The sequence below is a fragment of the Muscardinus avellanarius genome (genome assembly GCF_963383645.1).
Source record: "Muscardinus avellanarius genome assembly, chromosome: 14".
Classification (NCBI taxonomy): domain Eukaryota; kingdom Metazoa; phylum Chordata; class Mammalia; order Rodentia; family Gliridae; genus Muscardinus; species Muscardinus avellanarius.
In genome coordinates this window covers 17,516,603-17,540,864 of record NC_137800.1, presented here as the reverse complement: position 1 = coordinate 17,540,864, position 24,262 = coordinate 17,516,603, and the positions used below count along the sequence as shown (strand labels likewise).

At 39.5% G+C, this 24,262-nt stretch overlaps 1 protein-coding gene across 4 annotated transcripts in view; it reads left to right on the top strand.

Moving 5' to 3' along the window:
• The window catches only part of MARCHF1 (membrane associated ring-CH-type finger 1), a gene marked incomplete at both ends in the record, with an annotated part of 467,270 nt that extends 447,281 nt beyond the window's left edge, over positions 1-19,989 (top strand). For all 4 annotated transcript variants that reach the window (XM_080709868.1, XM_080709866.1, XM_080709867.1 and 1 more), the window contains 2 exons: positions 6,557-6,704; positions 19,691-19,989. In XM_080709868.1, coding sequence (XP_080565994.1) covers positions 6,557-6,704; positions 19,691-19,989 — 447 coding nt within the window. The remainder of the gene's footprint in view (positions 1-6,556; positions 6,705-19,690) is intronic.
• Between the last annotated feature and the right edge of the window lie 4,273 nt (positions 19,990-24,262).

Sequence of the window (24,262 nt, the reverse complement as noted above, 5' to 3'; positions counted from 1 at the left end):
TCACAGATTTTTGCTTTCCTAATGTAAATTCTTTTGTAAATTGCTTCAGAATTCAACATCATGAATATTAAATTACAGCACTTTCAGGGCAGTTGTATTTAAAAATGTCTATCCTTATCTTCCCCGTGTATTCCTCCCTGTGAAAACTTGCAAAATCTATTGAAACTTTGCATACAAAGACAATTTGATGAGCAGTGTATAAATGCACTGATTTCTGCTGTTGCCTGGTAATGAATGTCCTGTGCAGTAACACGGTCGCTAGGAAGAGGGCGCTGTGGGGTCGCATGTCACCTGCTAATGTTCCCAAGGCTTTGCAAAGTGGAAAAGGTTAATGATCCCCTTTACACTTCATTGCTCCTTAAAATGTCACTTCTAATGTCAGTTTAAAAGGAGAAATTATGAGCTTCTATCGTCTGGAATTAGAAGAAGTCCTTACAAATAATTTGGTCCATCCCTATCAACTCCACTGGTATTTTTCTATTGGAGGCTCGTTGATTTTAAATAATGTACTCCAGCCATTCCATCAAACCAAATCACTCCTTAGATAAAAGAAGCTCCAGGGATTTCCGGGAAGATGGCGACCGAGAAAAGCGGGGCTTAAGAGCCCCGCTAACAACCAATCTCCATTACCACAAAACCAGCGCCTTTCATAGCCAGAAAACACCATCACCAGAAAAACAAAAAAAACCACTAGGCTCCAGAGAGAAAGCGGACTGAGAATAGAGCTCAGGGCCACAGAGGAGACACACACGCCCGAGGACGCGGCAGCAGTGCCATACTGCTGGCGGCAGCGGCGAACTCAACAGACGGCTACAGCAAGCCGAGGTGAGCCACTGCGGAACAGCCAGGCGGGATTTCTCCACGCAGAGAGCGTCTATAGCTCCCAGTGGCCGAGCTCAGCACACGCTGCAGGGATTCAGAGTGGAAATCAAAACCAGAGAAGAAAAAAATACGCCAGCCTCACGGCCGAGGGCGTGGCAGAGGCGCCATATTGCCACCGGCGGCGGCAGCAGCAGTGAATTCACCGAGTCCAGTACAGCTACATCTGCGTACTCAAGAACAGTGAGTCAAATTGTGGGCCACAGAGGAGAAATCCCAGTACTGTACCTCCTGGGACTTGACCCAGTGAGGGAGTGGTGGTGGCAGAGATATCACACCATAGGAGAACGTGCAACCTGGCACCCCCCATAGTTTAAAGCAGCCTCTATCGACTCCCTGGGTCGGAGACTCTGTGATACAACCCAGTAAAGGAGTAGTGGGGTCTGAGATAATACAGACTCGAGATCCAGAGCACCTTAAGTGAAGCCATAGTGACCTAAGGGAAGAACCCAGAGAAGGCACAAACCTCCGAAATCATGGGAAAGAGGAATAACACTGGAGTAATGAATGCGCACAACCCCACAACATCAGAACCCGATAAAACAGAAAATCAGAGATTTCTAGAAGATCAAATCAGGAAAATAACTGTAGAAATAATAGAGGTGCTTCGAAAAGAACTCAGAGAGAGCCAAAAAGAGATAAAGGATGCAATTAATGAAGTAAAGGCCTCAATTCAAAGCACAAACAACCGATTAGAACACATGGAGAACAGAATCTTGCTCTTAGAAGATGAGCAATCCAAAAATGAACGCATAGTTTCTAATCTAGAAAAAAATATCCAACAGCAGGAATCTGACATGGAAGAAATATGGGCCCATCTTAAGAGAGCTAACCTAAGAATAATTGGAATAGAGGAGGGAAAAGAAAGTGATACCAAAGGGATCAACAATCTCTTCAAGGAAGTAATAGCAGAAAATTTTCCAAATATAGAGCAAGAGGTTGATACACAGATCCAGGAAACGTATAGAACTCCCTTTAGACAGGATCGGAGAAGAGGATCCCCACGCCACATAATTGTCAAAATGACCAATGTGGAAGCCAAGCAGAGAATCTTAAAGGCAACAAAAGCAAAGGGCCAAGTGACATTCAGAGGCAAACCAATTAGAATCACTCCAGACTTCCCAAACCAAGTCATGAGAGCCAGAAGGGCTTGGAGTAACATATTCCAAACTCTGAAAGAAAACAACTTCCAGCCAAAAATTTCCTATCCAGCAAAACTTTCTATCAAATTAGATGGAGAAATAAGAAGCTTCCATGACAAACAGAAACTGAAGGAATTTATGTCTTCAAAACCAGCGCTAGAGAAAATACTCAAAGAGATTAACTACAAAGAAGAAATAGGTAACACTCACCAGAACCAGAGAAACAAGATTTTCCATCCAACAGACAACTAAGATTGGTTATCTGTGGAGATTCATTATTTTTGTTAGTCTTTACCTATCTCTAAATTGTATTGTTTGCCTTTATTGTTGTTAATTTTTAGGATTTCTAGTTGGAATATTAATATACCTTCAGATATAGCATTTGGAAATATTTTATCTAATTCTATTAGTAACTTTTAACTCTGTTTACATTGTCTTTGGATATACAATATTTTTTTTTATTTTTTAGGGAGTTTGTATATTCTTCTGTTGCCTGTGCCATTGAAATCATAACCAAGAAATCACTGCCAATTTCAATGTTGTGAGGTTTTATGACCCAGATTTTCTTCTAAAAGTTTATAGTCTTAAGATTTATATTTAGGTCTTTTATCTATTTTGAGTTAATACTTGTATGTGGGATTAGGTAAGGGTCCAATTTTATTCTTTTCCATGTAATTATTATTTTTCAACAATATTTAGTTAAAAGATTATTATTTCCACCACCAAATGTTCGTGGAAACCTTGTCAAAAATAACTTGACAATATAGGGAAGAATTTAGCTCTAGGCCTGTATTTAACTCCAATGGTTTATATATCTGCCTTTAGAACAGTATTACACTGTTTCAATTATTGTAGCTTTATATGGTTTGAAATCAGAAAATAAATATCTGCTAGCTTTGTTCTTTTTCAAGATCGTTCTGGGTATCTAGAATTCATATTCCATATTAGGATAGATTTTTTTCTGAAAAATAAATATATGAATATATGATTGTTTCACCTAAAAAAACAGAAAAAATATGCTCTGGTAAGAAAGAAAGCAAAAAGAAATATTGAACTGTTATCTTTAAGTTATCAAAAGCTTGGTATCAGACAAATGAAACTGTTATGTGAGATTAACATTTTTAATTTTGGATAAATTGCTATAATACTAGATGTCAACCACTAAGCCAAGCATGGGAAGGAGGGATGGGGAGGGAATGGGGCGGGGATCGGGTGGGGACTGACTGGGCGATGTGTGCATGTATGTCTACAAAAGTTTGTATCCCACTATGATGTATGAATACAGTGCACCAATAAAATAAAATTAAAAAAAAAATAAATAAATAAAAAAAATAAAAGAAGCTCCAGCTTTTAAAGGGCTTTTTGAAAGCCAGTTTTACAAGTGAGGGTAGATGTGGTGCATGTATTTTATTACTGGAACAGTTTGAAAATCTGAAGATGCAAAGTTGTTTTTCTGCGCCATCTCTCAGTTTTTATTTGAGCATATTGAACACGGAGGCCATTCAGGGAATGTATAGGAAGCCACAAAATGTTATCACCGAATGGCAATAGTCTATGATTATACAGAGTAGGGAGCTTAAGGTTGTGATATATCCATGCCGAAAGAGATTTTGAAAATCAATCATTAACAGATATGATGTGCATTTTCGATTAAAGGCAAAGTAACACGCTTCTCAACTCAGTATTGACGAGTTCAAAATAGAGCCTAGATTGGATATTTGCTTATTCCCTGCCACATCACTAAGATTTCTGCATTGTTTCAGTTGAAACGATATAAAATATATTTTGAGGAAAAAAAGCCAAAATAGTACAGGAAATAGTATGAATTGATTATTAGATCTAACAGACCCCAATAAGGAACTATATGATAGTTGTCCATTCAGAGAAGAGGAGGGAATATTTTAAGTAAAATTTTTTATCTTCTCTAAAATTTTTCCTGGGCATTAAGACCAGACTTTAAGTATTGTGGTCCCCTACAAATCAAAGTATCAGACCTTAACCCTCAGACCAGGAAGGAGGCTAGGAGTTCTCTCTTTGATGGGTTCTTTTATTAGGAATTGCATTGAACAGCCAGGGGCAAAGGCTTGGGAAATAATGACTTAACAAGGTAGGATTTTATATTCCTGGCATATATATCAGATCACCCAAAGGTTGACTGTGGCTAACTTGGCTGAGCCCCCTCCAAGTCTCAAGACTTTTCCTCAAGGCTGCAAGATGATTGCTGATGTTATTTCTCTTAATTATGACTTCCAGGTAGCAAAGATCATAAAATGAAGGAAAGAGGGAAAAAACAACTCTCGTATTCAGGATGCAAGCTTTTTTTTTGGGGGGGGGGGCACTGGGGTTCCTGGAAGCCCTTCTACCTCTGGCTACACCCCCCGGGCTACACTCCCAGACCTATTTTATACTTTTTTATGTGGAAACAGGGTCTCGTAAGCCAGCGCGGCTGACTTCGAACCTGCGGGATCCTCCTGTCTCTGCCTCCCAAGCGCAGGGATTACAAACGTGCACCACCACGCCTGGCCCAGGATGCAAGAATTTAATGAACTGGTATATATCTGCTGGCATCTCATTGGTGGAAAATAGTCAATGTCTACTTCTGCCAAAAAGGTTTAAAAGGCAGATTTTTGGCTGGGCACAATGTCATCCCTAATATAATGTGTGTGTGTGTGTGTGTGTGTGTGTGTGTGTGTGTGTGTGTGCACGCGCGCGCGCGATACTAGTATGGAACCCAGGGGCTTTCTACCTCCGGGCTATACTCTCAGACCTATTTTATATTTTACTTGGAAACAGGATCTCAGTAAGTTGCTGAGAGCCTCACTAAGTACCTGAGGCTGGCTTCAAACCTGCGTGATCCTCCTGTCTCAGCCTCCCAAGCGCAGTGATTACTAGCGTGCGCCACCACAGCCGGCAACCCTAATATAATTTGCCTATTAATAAAGGAAGCTGTGAAGACAAGCTATTTTATTCCCAAGACTCTCTTCCATGGCTTCTACCAGCATCTTCTTTTCATGAACATGAGGCCAAAGGGGCCCAGGGAGAATGTAGCATTTCAGCCATGACACGGACACGTGCTGGTGGCAGATTTTGAATTTATGCAACACAGTGTATGCCCTCCTGTTTTAAATTGAGTTGTGCACTGAATTTTACGTGTGCATTGCTAGGGCAGAGTCTAATGACCTTCTAAAGATTTTGCTTTAGCAAGAGCGTAGTAAATAGCCAGGCATGGTAGCACACACTTGTAATCTCAGCATTGGGAGGCTGAGACAGGAGGATCTGGGTTCGCGGACAGCCTTCGCTATTTAGTGAGGCCCTTTGCAACTCAGTGAAACCCTGTTTGAAAAATAAAAAAATAAAAATAGGGCTGGGGGTGTTGCTTGGAGGTAGAATGCCCCTGGATTCCATCCCCAGTACCACAAAAAAGAGCATAATAATAAAAAGAACTACAGATTAGTCAAAGCTTTGCATATCACTTCACCTCTAATAAAATGATAGTGGTTTGATTTTCTTATGGAAATACAATATGTAATAAATAAATAAATATATACAAACATGATGCCTGACATGGGAATGAAATGATGCTGTGGTTGTAGACATTAAAATTTATTTTGAGAGTGTATTTTTTCAAGGATATGAACTCTTACTTCCCACATGAGTATTACTTCTACCAACTTGTGACCGTCTTCTTCTGCCAGACCAGGAGAGAAGCCCTTGACTTTCTGGAGAGTGTGAGTATTTGCAGCTCCCACAGCAGCAGCAAATCAAGGCCACTGTGCAAGAAACTGTGGCGGACGTTCTTCCATTATTTTTCTACAAGAGCTGTGAACAGAAAATGTTGGCATCCCCTTGAAAATATTAACCAGCCATTCAAATACTTGTTAAAGGCACACGTTCAAAACTATTACACTATGTCAGGGTATGTAATAATCCAAGAAGACATTGTTACTAATTACTAGTTGTAACCTAGAGTCACAAAGAAGTGATAAGCAGAAACCTAAAATGGAAGTGAACTCTAAAATTTGTACGATATTAAAACTATTTCATTCATGAGACATTGTCTGGAAAAACAAAAATGACTGGATTTATTTAAATAATGAAAAACTGTTTTTGTTTATTTATTTGCTTATTTATTTTGTGGTACTGGGAATTGAACAAGAGGCTTCACATGAGCTAGGCAGACACTCTACCACTGAGCTACATCCTAGTCCTTTTATTTTGAGACAGGATCCTGCTAAGTTGCCCAGGCTGACCTCAAACTTGCAATCCTCCTGCCTCAGCCTGCCTCATAGCTGGGATTAAAGACATGTGCCATCATGCCCAGCTAGCTTTCATTTCTTCTTACTTCATTTTTGTAGGTAATCATTTCCTATCCCACCAAACACAATAACTTACTTGAATACTATCGCGTCCATCTGAAAGAAATTGCCAAATTATAATGTTTTCCTTCCGTTTGTGATCTAGGTCTGGGAAGTAAAATCCAAGTGTAATTTTCTGGTTGTAAATTCAGTTTTTTGTGCATTTCACCTTTGTTGCAGTGGGAAAAGCTTCAGATGACCACGAGTGAAAGGAGGAAAATATTCTGCTCGGTCACCTTCCACGTCATCGCCATCACCTGTGTGGTCTGGTCTTTGTACGTGTTGATAGATCGGACGGCAGAGGAAATCAAGCAAGGCAATGACAATGGTAAGGACACTGGTTTCTCCCCTCTCCTCTCTTGGATCCTAGCGACGACACCAAGGGGGTCAAGGAAGCCATTTCCCCAGCTGAGGCTCGCGCGTGTTGATACATGAGCAAAACCCAGTGCTTGTTGCTGGCCCTCCCCTAATTGTCTTGATTAACTCTGACTATAAAGCTTTGGTCACCTGGGGCCCCAGGCTGAGATGTGAGGTGCATCAAATTCATAGAAAACTCAGCCAGAAGAAACACAGAGATGCCATTCAACCCTGCAGGCTTTTCAGGAACAAAATAAGAACCAGGTTCTACCTGATATGAAAAGTCAAAAAACAATTGTGGAAATAAAAAGGTGTTTATTTTAATATATTTTTATTGGTGCACTATAGCCTCAACTCATAATGGAAATCATGTTGACGTTGACATGCCTGCACACGGCACCTGAAGGGCAAATTTACCCTAACTCATTATTTCTTTTACTGTGTAAATAAGATGATATTCTAGAAGAGAGTGTGTTTCTGCTTTTCTCTTTTCTTTTGGTAGTAGGGATTGAATCCAAAGGCATTCCACCTCTGAGCTGCACTCCTTGCCCTATTTTACATTTTTTTACTTTGAAACAGGGTCTCACTTAGTTTCAGAGGGCCTCTCTCAGTGGCTGAGGCTGGTCTCAAAAGTGCGATTCTCCTGTCTCTGCCTCCCAAGTACTGGGGTTCTAAGCGTGCACCACCACACCTGACTGTGTCATAGCTTCTTCGTGCTACATGATTTCACAGAGTAGATTGGCACTGTATTTTAAAAATTTTAGCCATGCCAAATTTGATTATGAAGGTTGCTGCTGAGTCTCCAAAGAAGTTTTTCTTGTGTGTGGTTCTGGGGGTAGATCCCTGTGGCTTTTCTACCTCCGGGCTATACTCCTCAGACCTATTTTATATTTTATTTGGAAACAGGGTCACACTAAATTGCTGCGAGCCTCACCAAGTAGCTGAGGCTGGCTTCAAACCTGTGTGATCCTCCTATCTCAGCCTCCCAAGCGCTGGGATTACAAGCGTACGCCACCACGCCCAGCTTCCAAAGAAATTTTAAAATATATTCTGCATGTAAAATAGGTCTCCACAAGTTTTTTTTTATCCCATTGAGATGTATGACTACAATGCACCAATAAAAATTTATTTTTAAAAATAGGTCATTTAAAACAAGCAAGAAAGCACATGACCATACAATACCATGTATATTCAGCTTCTGAAGGCCCCCAGGTCTGTTTCTCTCTGGGCTCCATGAGCCTCAGCATCCAGCCCACATCACGGCTGGTAAACCAGTGAGAAATAGTCACAAGCCCCCTCCCCTTGAAAATGATGAATCTGAAGGAGAAATTGTTCTGATGGTAATACTGTGATTTTGTGGTGTTTTGAGAAGCCTTTATATGTGCCTCCCTCCCCAAAAGAAATAAGAAAATTAAAGCCCAGTGTGGTGGTGCACACTTGTAATCCCAGCATTCGGGAGGCTGAGACAGGAGGATCACGGTTCGAGGACAGCCTCAGCTACTTAGTGAGGCCCTCTGCAACTCAGTGAGACCCTGTTTCCAGATATAGAATAAAAAATAGGGCTGGGGGTGTAGCTCGGAGATAGAATGCACCTGGGTTCCATCCACAGTACCGCAAAAAAAAATAAGAAAATTAAAGAAAGAAAAGCCTGAGATTAAAGTAAGAATAAAGAAAGAGAAAGAATTTTTTAAAAGCAACATTTGCTGCTTCCAGGCCGCCTCCTGTGGATTGGGTCACGCTGAAAGGAGGATATGCCATTTCCAGGCTCGGCCTCCAGGGGGCAGCAACGCACACCAGGCTGGGCTTGCGCTGAGCCAGGATGGGCTGGGAGAGTAATGTTTAGGATACAGGGCTACATGGCAAGCACTGTAGATATGGTTAATGGTTTATAGGAGAAAGAGCCAAGGACAGTTACAGGTCCTACTTCCCTTTCTGAAAGAAAGAAAGAAAGAAAGAAAGAAAGAAAGAAAGAAAGAAAGAAAGAAAGAAAGAAAGAAAGAAAGAAAGAAAGAAAAGAAGAAAACTCTAAGTCTTGTGTAAATGCAAGAAAAATAGGTCACGTGGGGGTTTGGGCGTGTTTGTGCACGTGTAACTTATTTATATGCTTGCAACTACATTATGCACTGTTTCAGTTTCTTGATTTAAAAATTATATTACAGCAGGGCGTGGGGGTGCATGCTTGTAATTCCAGCATTCAGGAGGCTGAGACAGGATGGCAGTTTGCCGACAGCCCCAGCTACTTAGCAAGGCTCTTCGCAACTCAGTGAGACCCTGTTTCAAAAATAAAAGGACTAAAACCTAAGGCTGAGGGTATAGCTCAGAGGTAGAATGCCCCTGGATTTCATCCCCAGTACCACAAAAAAAATAATAATAATAAAATAAGTAAATAGACTAAAAAATAGGCCTCAGAGGTACAATGCCCCTAAGTTCCATCCCCAGTACCATAAAATAAAATAAAATAAAATAAAATAAAATAAAATAAAATAAAATAAAATAAAAATTATATTTCAGCCAGGCATGGTGGCACGTCTGTAATCCTAGTAGTTGGGAGGCTGAGACAGGAAGATTACAGGTTCTTGGCCAGTCTTAGCAATTTAATAAGACTCTCAGCAACTTACCATGACCCTGTTTCAAAATAAAATGTCTGGGGGTATATTGCAAAGGTAGACTGCACCTGTGTTTAATCCCTACTACCCCACTCCAAAATATCATATTACATCCATATTAAATAAATTCACTGAGAGTATAGCCTTCCTTTTTTATCTTCACCCCCTTTCTCTTGTTGTCATCTCCTCCTCTTCCTCCTTCCCATCCCATCCTCCTTTTTCTCCTCTTCCTGTTTTTTCTCCTCCTCCTCCTCCTCCTCCTCCTCCTCCTCCTCCTCCTCCTCCTATTTATTGGTTAAATTCACCTTTCCAGGCAGGCGTGGTGGCACATGCTTGTAATCCCAGCATTCGGGAGGCTGAGACCTGGAGGATCACGATTCGCGGACAGCCTCAGCTACTTAGTGAGGTCCTCTGCAACAGTGAGACCCGGTTTCAAAATAAAGAATAAAAAATAGGGCAGGGGGTGTAGCTTGGAGGTCGAATACCCCTGGGTCCCAACCCCAGACCTAAAAAAAAAAAAAATCACCTTTCCCCTTAGATACAGTCACTGGCTCAAGCCAAGTAACAGGAGCATGTTACAATCAGTGTGGTCACATGTATATGGAAAACAGACCCGTCCCCATCTTACTTCATCCATTGTGCTGTCTCAGACTCAAGTATTTTCCCAGCCACCGAGGGCAGACCTGACAAAGACTTAATTTTTTAGGCGATTAATTTAGAGTTCAGTGTTTAAGAACCGTAAATCAGCCCAGAGGTAGCATAATCCCACCCCTGTCCCGCAGCTACCACCCTGACTTGGCTGGCTGTAGCTGAGCACAGGGCTCCTCTTTTCCTGGAACCCAACTTGATTATGAAGGGTACTGTTGAGTCTGCAAAGAAAGAGGTTCCAAAATAGATTCTTACACTTGAAACAGATCCTTTAAAACAGAAGCAAACATAGGAAGCACGATGATCATACAATATTATGAAGGTACTAAGTTCTGTTTCTCACTGGGCTCTATGAACCTGGGTGTATAGCCTAACTCATGGCTGGTAAAACAGTGAGAAATAGTCCCACCCCCACCCCCAGAAAATGATGCATTTGGAAGGAGAAAGTTTTTCCGTGGTAACACTGTGAGTTTGTAGTGTTATGAGAAGCCTTTTCATGTCCCCCCTCAAAAAAAAAAAAATAAAGGAAGGAAGGAAGGTAGGTAGACAAGGGCATCTCTCCAGAAGTTTTAAGAAGAAGCAGTATCTTTTCATCTATGTAAACCTCACCAAGAAACCCAAAGATAACTCTGTTGCATTTATTACGGTCAGCTGTACTCTAAGACATGTAAGTTATGATCATTTATTCTATAACTTCAGCTGAACTTCAGTTTATCTCAGTTTCAGCCAACAAAATCTGTCCAGAACCCAAGAAACTCATGGTTCTCCATTTTTCCCTAGTCCCTCTCATTGTTCTGTCTCTAGCTGCGATTTCTATGCTGTTAACTCCCCAAATGTATCCCCAGCTCCAAAGGCACTAAAACCCATCCACCCACATGCCTGCTGACTGCCTGTTTGAAAGTCTTTCGAAAGTGCCTCTGTTTCAACACGTCCAAACTCATAGGCAACCTCACACTTTTTGACACTGTGGGAGAGGCTTTGCTAAGATCCACCGGTCAAACCCACAGATCTGGCTTCCATGCCTGATCTCCCTTCTTCTACCTTAAATCAGACACCAAATTCTATTTATTTGGTTTCATCTGTCCCTAAAATCTGCCCATTCATCTCCTTGCCTACTTCCAGCATCCATGTGCAAGCCACCATATTATTTTTTCTCAAACACTGTAGAGCCCACACTCTGTCATGTAACCACAGCGACTTTACAAAACCACAAATCAGATTAACTTCTATCCCCACTTAGCTGATACTCTTAATAGATAACCTAAGCCCCTCAGTGGGGTGATACTGCCCCGGGGACAGCCCTTCTGCTCCTCATTCTACCTCCAGCCCCTTGCCAAGTGTTTGCATCTATGGAAACCGTTACCTCCCTGCTTCACTTGTTTACACCACAGTCCACACACTTCAGCACTCAGCTGTTCTCACACTCTGAGCCAGCCCTGAGCCAGCCTTCCCAGATAGACACCACTCCTGGGAAACCTAGATCTGCTCTATGAAATACTGTAATTATCCCCCCAGGCCCCCACAGCAATTCTCAAACCATGGCAACATTAGCATCCCCCTCTCCAGAACATTTATTAGAAACACAGATTGTAGGGTCCCGCTCCCCTAGACCCACATATCAGAAACCCTGAGTGTGGAGCCTGGTGATTTCTGCTTTGAAAGCCATCAGAGGTGCCGATGCTTGTTTGAGATCTGCTGCCCTACTATGTGCTTTCCATAGCACCTGCACTTGTCCCCTACCCCTGCAGATTTTCTATAACACCACAGGACCTTGTTGTGTTGTGTCCCCGGAGAGTCAGACTTCATCATACCTTAGATGCTTCTGCCATGAAGCTGTGTTGAGAAGCTCAGTCTGAGTCTGCGACTCCCACATGAACATGGTTGCTTGGGTAGTTTATGTCTCCCCTCTGCAGCTCAGAGCAGGCTGGGGCCGGGTCGGTCCTGGTCACTGCCATCTCCTGGTGCTGTGGTGTCTGGGAGCCAGCGAGTGGCAGGGTCCATGCTGTAGAAGACAGGAGGAATGTCTTGTATCTAAGGTGTCCTGCCTTTTCCTTTCCCTTTACGATTTGCTTTGAAATACTTTTTCTCTGGACTGGGTGGGTGTGGGAATTTCAGACCACAGTCTCCCGGTGGACACGCTTTTAAGGCAGTCACATTTTACTAGTAAATAAAAGTTGAATGACAGTCAGAGGTTAGCTTGATTATCATTTATCATTGTGTGTGTATATATATGTGTGTGTGCCTGTGTGTATGTGTGTGTATAAATTATAAATTAGTTTCAGTTTCTTAAATTAAACTGAAAATAACATTTTTTAAATTTGGGGGTGTTTAGTTTAATTCAGAAACTAGACATTTATGAAGAAGCAGTACCCATATCTCTTTCTACAGAGCCATGTGCCAAGACGAACAACTCCCAGGACACCATATATGAAAACTATAGTGAATTGTTTGCTTGTCTGTTTGTTTATTGTGATGTTGGGGACTAAGCCCAGCGGCATTCTGTACCTACAAACCTATTTTATTTTTTATGTGGAACAGAGTCTAAGTTACTAAGAGTCTTGCTAAGCCGCTGTGACTGGCTTCAAACCTGCAATTCTCCTGTCTCAGCCTCCCACGTACAAGGATTACCATAGTGACCAGTGTAAAGGGTATCATCTATAATTATGCTCAAATTGTATTGGAAAATTTACTTTCTAATGTGTAAATTTAATGGGGATATTGGCACCTGTATGAACTATTATTATTTTTTATTCTTCCCCAGCATTTGGGCTGTGAGTGTTGAATCTAAATCTACTTTTAAAGTTATTGGGGGAAAAACTGCATAATTCAAAGGTCAACATATTTTAAATCCACAGTGAAAACCTTCAAAAATATTTGAAGAGGAACAAATTGTCCTTTTCAGCCAGAATTGAGGTTGTTTACAAAAAAGCGAAATCTCTTTGAACTACAATGACAATTCCTGAAGAAAAAAAAAACTTTCCTCTTTTAAAATGGTTATCCTTTTAGATAAAAATGCATAATGCCCCAGGTACCTTTCTCACTCTATGTTCTTTCTCTTGTAATGACAAAAATAAAGTGAAATGAAATCTATGGAACTCAAAACCACTTCAAATTAACCTTATTGCTAATTTGGGTGACAACTGTTCCTCCTGACTTCTCTTTACAGGTTCTAGAAGAATGTTTGAGTATATTATGTATGTGTTCAAAAAAACACAAAAATAAAGATAAGAAAAATCACAACAACAATTTATAACACAGGTTGAGTATCCCTCATTCAAGAATTCCAGATTTTTGTCTTCGTCTTCAGATTCTGGAATATTTGCATGTACATCAAGAGATATTTTGGGGACAGGGCACAAGTGTTACTAGAAGCTGGCCCAGGTGTCTTAAATCTTGGGCACAGTGTGAAGGTGATTTTTTTAAATATGCTTAATGGTACCGGGCGTGGTGGTGCAGACTTGTAATCCCAGTGCTTGGGAGGCTGAGACAGGAGGATCACACAGGTTCGAAGCCAGCCTCAGCAACTTAGTGAGACCCTGTTTCCAAATAAAATATAAAATAGGTCTGGGAGTATAGCCCGGAGGTAGAAAAGCCCCTGGGTTCCACCCCCAGTACCACAAAATGCTTAGTGGGATGGATGTTCACTGTAGTACCATGTCAGCACACAGGAAGTTTTGAATTTTGGAGCATTTTGGATTGGGGATTTAAGGATCAGGGATGCTCAACCTATATTAATTATATTATATTATATTTATAATTATATTAAAGAGGCTATACGGTGCAGATACTAATGTTGTCCCAGAATTGCTGAAATGTACATACCACAGGTATAAGCTAGCTTTATAAGTTGAGTTCGTTTTCATGACTGAGTCGAGTTTGAGCCTCTCAGCAGGAGCTACACCTGTCTTCAGAGAGTGCTTAGTCTTAGAGGCTAAAACACTTTTTCCAGCCAGCCTCAGCCACTAAGTGAGGCCCTCCACAACTTAGTGAGACCCTGTTTCAAAATAAAGAATAAAAAAATAGGGCTGAGGAAGTAGCTCAGAGGTAGAATGCCTCTGGGTTCAACCCCCAGTTCCACCAAAAAATAAAAATAAAATAATAAAATAAGGTTGAGAGTGTAGTCGAAAAGTAATATTCTCCTGGGTTCAATTTCCAGTACCATAAAAAAGGCAGAAATAAAAGTAAAGTCATCATGTGTAAATACTTTCAAAGCCTCTGATTATATGTCATTTGCTGTTATTCTAGTGGGCAAAGCAAGTCACATGGCCAAGGCCATAATTAAAATGGGATGGGGTACCCAAGGACATGGTCACTGGGAGGCATGACCCAATCAGGGGCTCTGCCTGCAGCAAACTACCAATAGGAGGAAACTAGGAACAAAGGAAATAGCAGGTACCAGGACCAATACCTCAAGGAAATGAAAAGGCTACCTGAGTTGAGATGGATAAAGACATAAAGGCTAAAATCATCAGTTTTAGGGGGGAAAAAATCCTTAACCCGTAGGAATAAGCATAAATTTGGCACAGAAGAAACACCTCTGAGAAGTCATTAACCACAGTATGGGAGATCCTGTTAGAATTTGTCTGCAAAGAAAGAAAATTCAAATCGAATCAAATTGGGATTTGGGTATTTCTTGGCCAAAAAGGGAAGGGTTTGGGGGAATGAAGATGAAATAATATTAACTATAGAGGCAACGAGAGAGGCCCTTGGTTGAAATGATCCTGTTTATAGACAGGATCCTGAAAAAGAAATGAACTTGGATAGCCCCAAGCCATGTTTCCTGATCCCATACCAACAGAAAATGGGATAAAGAAAATGGGGAGAGGAAGAAAAAAATAATTTATGAGATTTTCCTTTTCAATCATTTTTCATACTCTTTATATGTAGTTACTTTTACCTGGACATTCTAGTTTCTTTCACCAGCTGTATAGAAAAATCTTGCCAAGTCAGACCCCCAAGAGTCTAGGACTAGCTGCCATATCCATATATTAGTGCTTTGACTTGCCATTTAAATATACATCTTCTTGTAGATTGTGGACTAATTCATGCGAACTTGGAAGCACTGTATTTTCAGGCAAAAGTAATATAGTATCTTGATCCCTATAATTTTTAATTTGTGAAATCACATTGAAGGACAAATCTACAGACCATCTTAAGCCTTTCCTGGAAAATCTATTAGCAGGTTGATTGCTTTGGGATAGCATGATAAAATACTGCAGTGCTCAAGTACCACACCGCATATATACAATTGTCAGAAGGAGGCCTGGAAGAATTTATTTTAATAAGGATATATTGAGACTGAGAAATGATTGCCCATTCTTGTGGAATTGGCATGATGATACGGAATGCAAACAAATCAATTAAGTTTATTAGGAAAGGCGAGATTTCTATTTCTTCAGAAAATAAGGGTAGACAGAATATTTGTTCTTTTCATTTCTGTCCAAGAATTTCCAAGCAGTGTATGTTCCATTAATATTTGGGCGGTAGAGATGGAAAGAGATTTTCTTCCTAAGCCTATAGAAACTCCCACAGAATTCTGAGCACAAAAGCAGCAATCACGACCAATCCTTGTGCTTTAGAGAAATTAATTGATGATTGAACTGCCTGAAATTGTATTTTTTCAATTTCCTTTTCCAAACTGGCAAGCAAAGACAACTTTATATGGCTGGTACTTCTGTGTGTAGGCTGTAGCTTCAGATACCAATTAGTGAGGACAAATTCTCTGAGTCATACAAAGGATCCAGGAAGCAAGACTGTTGTGTCTCCCCTTCTCTACTTCTTTTTTCCTTATTGTGCACATTCCTTCCTCTTTGCAGAAGATAGAAGAGAAACTGACTAGGGCAACACAATTGAGTAGGAAGGCAATTTGCTAAGTATTGGAAAAAGGAGGAAAGTCTAGCTTAGCAATGAAAACATTCTTGAAAAGTCCATTTTGTCCCATTTTAGCATCCCCTCTCAAGACATCCTTAGAGTGAGTTCTCCAAGGCAAAATTCACCTAACAATAATAACTTCTTTCACAGAAAGAAAAATTTTGCCTGCTTAATCAAAGACAAGATAAATAACAGACTATCTCTTAAAGAAGATAGTCATTTTAACAATGAGATTGTACCCAAATGGCCTTCTTTGTATGTGACGTGAGAAGAACAGGTTAAAGGAGGAGTTGGGTTGTGGGAATTGACTGGGTTATCTTGTGAAGGAAAGGGATCTGACTCAGTCTCCCAGGAAGGGTAGAGAAAATGGTAGCTGGGTTTGATACCTGGTAAATTATGGATTTGGGCAGCTATTTTTGAAAGGAGAGGTGGGGGGGGCATGAGTGTTTTCTTCAGATTACTAAAAGCAGCAGAGGTCTGTTGATCACAGAAACTGTAAAATCTTTGACTCATCCTGAAAATATCTCCTGAGCAAGGTACCACGGAAAACAAAAGCCAACCAGACAAACCCGCACCAGACAAGATGGCAGCATGGACCGCAAAGCCAAATAGTTGGGCTAGAAAGTGAACTTGTAGCTGGGCATGGTGGCGCACGCTTGTAATCCCCGCACTTGGGAGGCTGAGACAGGAGGATTGCATAGGTTTGAAGCCAGCCTCAGCTACTTAGTGAGGCCCTCAGCAACTTAGTGAGATCCTGTTTCCAAATAAAGTATAAAATAGGTCTGGGAGTATAGCCTGGAGGTAGAAAGTCTCTGGGTTCCACCCCCAGTACCACAAAAAAAAAAAAGAAAAGAAAATAAGAAAGTGAACTTGTGCCCCACACAGAGAAATACTTTGGAACTAGAACAGTGGAACAGTTTATTTTCAGCTGGAAATGACTTCTAAGCTGGGACAGAAGAAGCAGGGGGTGGGGATAATTCCAGAGAAGAAGCTGGGTGTGATGGTGCACACTTGTAATCCCAGTACTAGGAAGGCTGAGACAGGAGGATCACAGGTTTGTGGCCAGCCTCAGCTACTTAGTGAGGCCCTCCACAACTTAGCAAGACCCTATTTCAAAATAAAGAATAAAAAATTGGGCTGGGGGAGATAGCTTGGAGGTAGAATGCCCCTGGGTTTAATCCCCAGCACCACACACACGAAAAATAAAATCCAGAGAAGAAATATCATGGACCAGAAATGGAAAATCTCCAGGCATTTATGAGAAACAACTGGCAGTTTGATTTAGCAAATAAAAGAGGAAGTGAGACGTCTATCCATGGGGATTTCCTTAAAAATGGATACTAACACATAACTTCACCTCTAGCCTATCTGGGTGGGAAGCTTTCAAAGAACATAGAAACTACTGCTTGAAATAAAAGCTTACAGCACAAATCTTAAATTTGGAGAATGCTAAGATATCTTGCTTATATTCTGAATCTTTCCTGCAAGTTTCTTAATAAGAGACCAGAGTGATAAACATTTATTTGCAGGACTAGTGCAAATTTTAGGCACAGTAAACTGTCTTGGGCATAGTTTAAAAGATATGGGGTGTTGGGGTACAATGGTTTCCATAAATATTTCATGCATACATTACTCAGGAGGATCGCATAGGTTCGAAGCCAGCCTCAGCTACTTAGTGAGGCCCTCAACAACTTAGTGAGATCCCGTTTCCAAATAAAGTATAAAATAGGTGTGGGAGTATATATACTGGAAAACCTGCCTCTTACTATAATAAATTTTATAATCTGACCTAAACAGACTGGAATTCAAGAAGCTAAAACAAAAAATATATGCTTTTTTATAATAGACTTCATTTTTTAGAGTAAAGTTAGATTTATAGAAAGATGTTTGGTAGAATCTACCAGTAACTAACTATCTGGGTCCCCTGCTTCTTTGCTGTGGAAGGTTAACTGTTGACTTCTTTGATATGACCCATTCATATTACCCATTTCCTCTTGTGAGTTTTGGTTGATGATACTTTGATGTATTGTTTCCACTGGGAAACAGATATGTAAAAGAAAATATGAAAGAATAATATTGTCTTTGCTGGGGAGTCTGGACATAGAACAAAGGCTCGATACTTCATGACTTTGGGTACCACAAATTGATCGGGCACTCTGTTACTTAATTTTAGGGTATAAAGTGCTTCATTATGATAGGAACAGTGTCTAATTTGCCTTCAGAGGCCCAAAGCAATTTTCAGTATTACAAAATATAAGCAGCATATTTCTTACATCTCTATTCACTTTTATAATAAAAAAAAGTTTCTATCATTTCTACTGCCTTTACTAGTAAACCATAGAGCCAGGATCTTTTGCTTGTACAATCTTTTTACATAAAGTGATTATGTCCCCCACCCCATCCTGGAATTAGCAAGAGGTGGAGTTTGGACCATCATATATTTAATATTTACTACGAGTAGTTAAATAGTCACCAATATAGACACTCCTGTGAAACTTTTTTTTTTTTTTTTGGTGGTACTGGGGTTCCTAGAAGCCCTTCTACCTTAGGGCTACACTCCCAGACCTATTTTATATATTCTTTTATTTGGAAACAGGATCTCTTAAGCCAGCATGGCTGGCTTTGAACCTGCACGATCCTCCTGTCTCCACCTCCCAAGCGTGGGGATTACAAGCGTGTGCCACCACGCCCGGCAACACATTTTTTTAAACTGTTTCTTTGCAAAAGAAACTCTATTTCAAGTAATGCTGCGGAAATTTGAAATACATATATCTAAGTGGAGCATGGTGGTGCATGCTTGTAATCCCAGTACTGGAGAGGCTGAGACAGGAGGATTGCAGATTTGTGGTCAGCCTCAGCCACTTAATGATGCCCTCCCCAACTTAGTGAGACCCTATTTAAAATAAAGGATAGTAAAAAAAAAAACATAGGGCTAGGTGTGTAGCTCAGAGGTAGAATGCCCCTGGGTTCAATCTCCATTTACACACGCACACACACACACACACACACACACACACACACACACACAATTACAGGTATCTAGAAGAGTGATGGTTCCTAGTCACAAAATTTAAGACTAGAATCCTAAATCTTCTGCATGTCTACAGTCTAGTCTTTCTCTCTCTCTCTCTCTCTCTCTCTCTCTCTCTCTCTCTCTCTCTCTCTCTCTCCTCTCTCTTTCTTTCTGTATATGACAGCCTTCTCTGTCTTTCATAGGGAAGGTCAATCTGCACAACTTCACCTTCCTTGAAAGGGTCCTAAATTTTGATTCTTTCAGGTAGCATGTTCATTATTTTTTCCCTAAATATTTCACTATAAGGAATAACTGTCAAAGCGAGTATCCAAAGTCTTAACACAGTATCTGATCATGTCCTAAGAGACCTCTTGACATGAGGTTGTTGAAGTGACAGGTGAGAAAATTTCCTCATATGCAACTTTAACTATATATTTAAAATACGTGAGACAAGCCCATTGAGTTTACAAATCTTACTGGTTGTTAAAAAGTATATCTCTTATGAATGTAATATACCAGATAGGTATTTGGTCTTTTATTTTTGGTGGTACTGGGGATGGAACCCAGCAGCACTCTAACTCCAAGCTACACCCCCAGCCCTATTTTTATTCTTTATTTGGAAACAGGGTCTATCTGAGGCTGCCCAAGAACTGTGATCCCCCCGTCTCAGCCTCCCGAATGCTGGGATTACAAGCGTGCACCACCATGCCCGGCTGGTATTGGTAGCATATTGGTCTTTTAAAGGTACTATAGAAAAAAAAAACTGCCAAAAATTCATTAACGACAACTTGGTAATAACATTCTCTTTTTATTTCAAAGGTGTTCTTGAATGGCCATTTTGGACAAAACTGGTTGTGGTGGCCATTGGCTTCACGGGAGGTCTCGTCTTCATGTACGTACAGTGTAAAGTCTACGTTCAATTGTGGCGCAGGCTGAAGGCCTACAACCGTGTGATCTTTGTGCAAAATTGCCCAGACACTGCCAACAAAATGGAGAAGAACTTCTCATGCAACATAAACACGAACGTCAAGGATGCTGCAGTTGTGCCTGTATCACAAACAGGTACAAATTCACTGCCACCTGCAGAAGGCGGAACCCCCGAAGTCATCCCAGTCTGATGGAACTAGTTGGGGGTTTCTTCACTGAAGACTGTCTTTCTAGCCCTAAGCCACTACAGTCAACAAGCGACCCTGCATTAATTACTCCTTTATCTTCTCCTTTCTCCTCCTGACTCATTTTTCCTTGCTTGGCTCAAATAGAAAAGGAGGAGAAAACATCAAATGACCAGGATCCCATGAAGCAGAACCTGCAGTGTGTTCTGGAAGCATGAAGGGTACAGAGTAATTTCTAAGGCAGTAAAGAACCATTGGGCTGAGGAATGCTTTGGGGCAATGAAGACATTAATCTAATAGACACATGACACTTCACAGTGGTGGGGGAGGGGCGTTCAAGGTTACAGACTTGAACCACAATGTTTATTTCTTAGGACTTTGTCATGTTAGCTATCTCATCTGGAAACAACAAACATATTTGGTTTTAAGCCTGAAATTGTCCGCATTATTCCCGTCACACTGGAAGCAAAATGCGTATTTTGATACACTTTGACAGCTAACAGATTTTTATCGCGACCGTTGGGAGTCCGGTTATTTTGACAGATGCATGTTTGAAAAATGGATGCAATACACATTTGAAGATAGTAGGACTTTGGAATTTTGTTTAAATCATGAACAAAAGATTTTCAGAGGATTGGAGGGGATTAATTCGCTTTATGAATTATGCACAGAAGTTGGGATCAGCTGTTGGGTCTTTATTTTACCTGATACCTGTAACACAATGGAGTCCAACAGAACAAAACAAAAGATGAGCTACAAATGTGGGCCAGCCGCAAATGAAAATTTTAAATTTCCTAGAAGCGCCATTAAAAAAAAGTAAAAATAAATAGAGGAAATTAATTGTAATAACTTGTTTAGCACCCTATTATACAAGTTATTTCAATGTGTTATCAGTGTGAAACATTATTGAAATAGTTAATGACTCTTTTCTCTTTGAACCAAGTCCTCAAAATCCAGTATGCATTTCACAACACGTCTCATTTTGAATTAAAATTAGAGGCTAAGCCTCTGTTTCATTTAATAGCTGAATATTTCAAAACAGCAGCTTAGCCCATTCCTTTAAGTTCATTTAAGAGTTACAATTTTACAAAGCACTAAATTAATTGAATTAAGAATCCTGGTTTGAAGAATTAGATGAAGCTGCCATTTCTCTAAAGGATGAGAAAAACAAAAGTATGCAAAAATAAAGCAATATACCTCTAGCAAAGTTGTGAAATCAACATCTATTTGCCACCATGAAGTAATTATGATAGGGAAATAAATACTTGTTATTAAATAAAAATGTAGGGTTTTTTTAAAAATCCATATGAGGTGTCGACTTGACTGATAAGTTACAACCAAGAATCTAGGCCCTATTTTAAAAAGCTGACAGTATTTTCCTTGCTTGATTTAGAAGCAAAAACATTCAACAGATGCTATAAGAAGTTGGATTGTTTAGGTTTGTCCGTTGATTATTGTGTTCTTTACATATTCATATAAGACAGAAGTGTGAATGATATTACAGTGAGCTAGATTAATGATTATAGACATAGTGGCCTGTCAAGGAAAAGATGTCCTATTAAAAAAAAAAGTGGTTTTTGTTAGCTGTCGTATTTATTATTGTGGAAAGGCAGATATGGCCCTAAGAACCAAAGCATGAGTGTCACATTGCACTAAGCTGGTATCACATCAGTGCACTTTGTAATTATCAGTGTGCTTGTTCTTCACAGATTATCAAAGGGGAAAAAGTTTTTTAAAAAGCTTTTAATGAAGAGAAACAGTGTGGGTGTAATTAGTGGTTGACACTGAGTCCAAATAGTCCCATTTCTAGAAATAAATAAGAAGGTAAACAATGTCAGTTATGTATGTGTGTGTCTGTGTGTGAGTATGAGTGTGGCTTGTGTGTATTCATGTATATATGTGAGAAAATGGTACAGTATTCAGTCATGAAGGGAGAGGTTTAAAATTCATCTTTCTTAAAGCTTGTAGAGGTACAGAGTAAAGGCACATGTTAAACAAAGTGTAGGTGATTGAACCAGGCCAAAAACACAGTGCAAATAAGGACTTCGGTGGCATTTTTTTTTAAAAATACATGAACTTTAAACAAACTAAATTTTGTATTAACTTCCTCTTAAATTTCTGGTTTAAAATATTTTAAGAGAAAAACACTTACAAATAACAAAGCTTTGGGTGATTTAAACTCACACCACACCCAAGGGATTAACCTTGATTCAATTTCCCTGTTAATTTTCCTAAGCTCTTCACTAATCCATTTGTCCTGTGGCTTAGCAATGGCAGCATGTTGTCTACAAATATTCCCAAGAAAAGAAAGCATTTACTCACCAGCAAACAAGTAAATATTGATTTCTCTCTTTTTTATTTTTTGTTCTGGAAGGAAAAGGATTATTGACCTTAATTACCACAGAAAATACTATTTTAAAAGCAAGGTAGATAAGTACATAGCTCATCTCACAGTGTGATATGATTGGCTAAAATAAAACCTCATTTATCAAGGGCTACATTTAACACTATGAAAACATCTCCAGAATAAAAAGCAAAGATAAGCCTTGCCATATTAAAGATAAAAGATAATGTGGTTTTAAAACTCTGCCTAAATTCTCCAAATTAGTGTTCATAGACTTTGACATCAGTGAAATGAGAAAATAATATAGCTCCCTAACAGGATAGAAGTCAACATTTAATTCTGCTATTCTTCTAAACTTTTAAAACCCTAAACTGAATTCCACTTTAAAAACCCACTGCAAAAAAATATTTTTTTTTCATTAAAAAGCTTTTCTGTGATGGATTTTGATGGTTCAAACAATCTGAAATAACTACATTAATTTAAAACCTAATGTCGAGGGCTGGGATGTAGCTCAGTGGTAGAGCACTTACCTAGCACATGCGAGGGCCCTGGTTCAATCACCACTACCATAAAATAAGTAAATCAAAACAAATAAAACAAAGCTAGATGCATATTATTTATTTATTTATTTTACATCCCGTGTGGCAATAGTTTGTTTGGCCTTTTGAACACACTGGAAAGATTTGGCTGTGTGATAGTGCTTTTTAAAGGACGGACTTACCTCTCAAAAAGAAAAACTGCTCTGCAGAATGACAATTTGATCTGCTTGTGGAACAAATAAAATGGAATTGAAACAAAGGACTCAAAGTGGAGAGTAAACTTACAGTTGTTTTAAAAAACTGGCTTTTTATAATCATGGCATTAATATATGGTATTGCCAATACCATAAACTACAGACATTGATGCTACAATCACTTTCATTGTATAGGATTAAACTGTACAGGAATAAAAATGTGGTTTTTAAGAAGTGAAGTCAAAAGGAAAATTAAGCTTAAGTACAAAAGTGAAAAAAAATCAAAATATAAGTGATCTCACCAACTGGGATATAATGTCCCAGCATTAACTTCCCTCAAAGCTGCTGTTACAGGTAATTATAATCCCAGAGAGATGGCCTCAGTTATATTTTTTTCTTGTTTTAAAAAAGGTCCATGGTACCCTTAAAATATGTATTATTTGGCTGAAAAAATAGCTCCTTCGTGCATTGACATCATTAAGAGATAGTATAATGGTCATGAGGGTGCAGTGGGAAAGTGATTGAATTATCCAGACACAATTTACCTTTCCTGGCCTTTGCCAATGAGGACTCTGGAACAAACTAGAAGTCTTAAAACCTGTCATTACTATTGTAGTTGTTATATAATTCTGTGTGGATTACACTTTAATTAAGAAAGATGAAAACCTTTTTTTGTTGTTAAAATCAGCCCAATGGTGCTATTTTACATATCAATACAGTTGAAAGGAAGTACTGATATCTTGGGCTGCAGTATGTTTCTCTACATCTAAAGAAAGCCCATTTTGAAATTGGACATTGCATTGAAACAAAGAAAAAAATATTTTAACTGTGCAATTTTTTGAGATTGGGCATTTGTACTTTTTTTAGTTTTACCTAATTCTCTTTCATTAACAATTTGCTGTTTGTGAATAATGTGTGATAACTAAGGAGAAGAAAATAATTATCTGTGACTTTGTATATTAAAGAAGTGATCCAAATCTTTGTTTTAGTGTCCGTATTTTGCCTAACATACTGGGGTTTCTGCAGGTTCATATTTGCAGCATTCAAAATCTTTTAATTCTGGATTCAATATTTTACAATGGTCTGGCTTTTATGCATGGTCTGAACATATTTATAATTATCCTAAGGCAAACTATATGCTGACAAACCTTCAAACTAAAAAGAATACATGCATTAACCAATAGAAATAATGCATACAGACT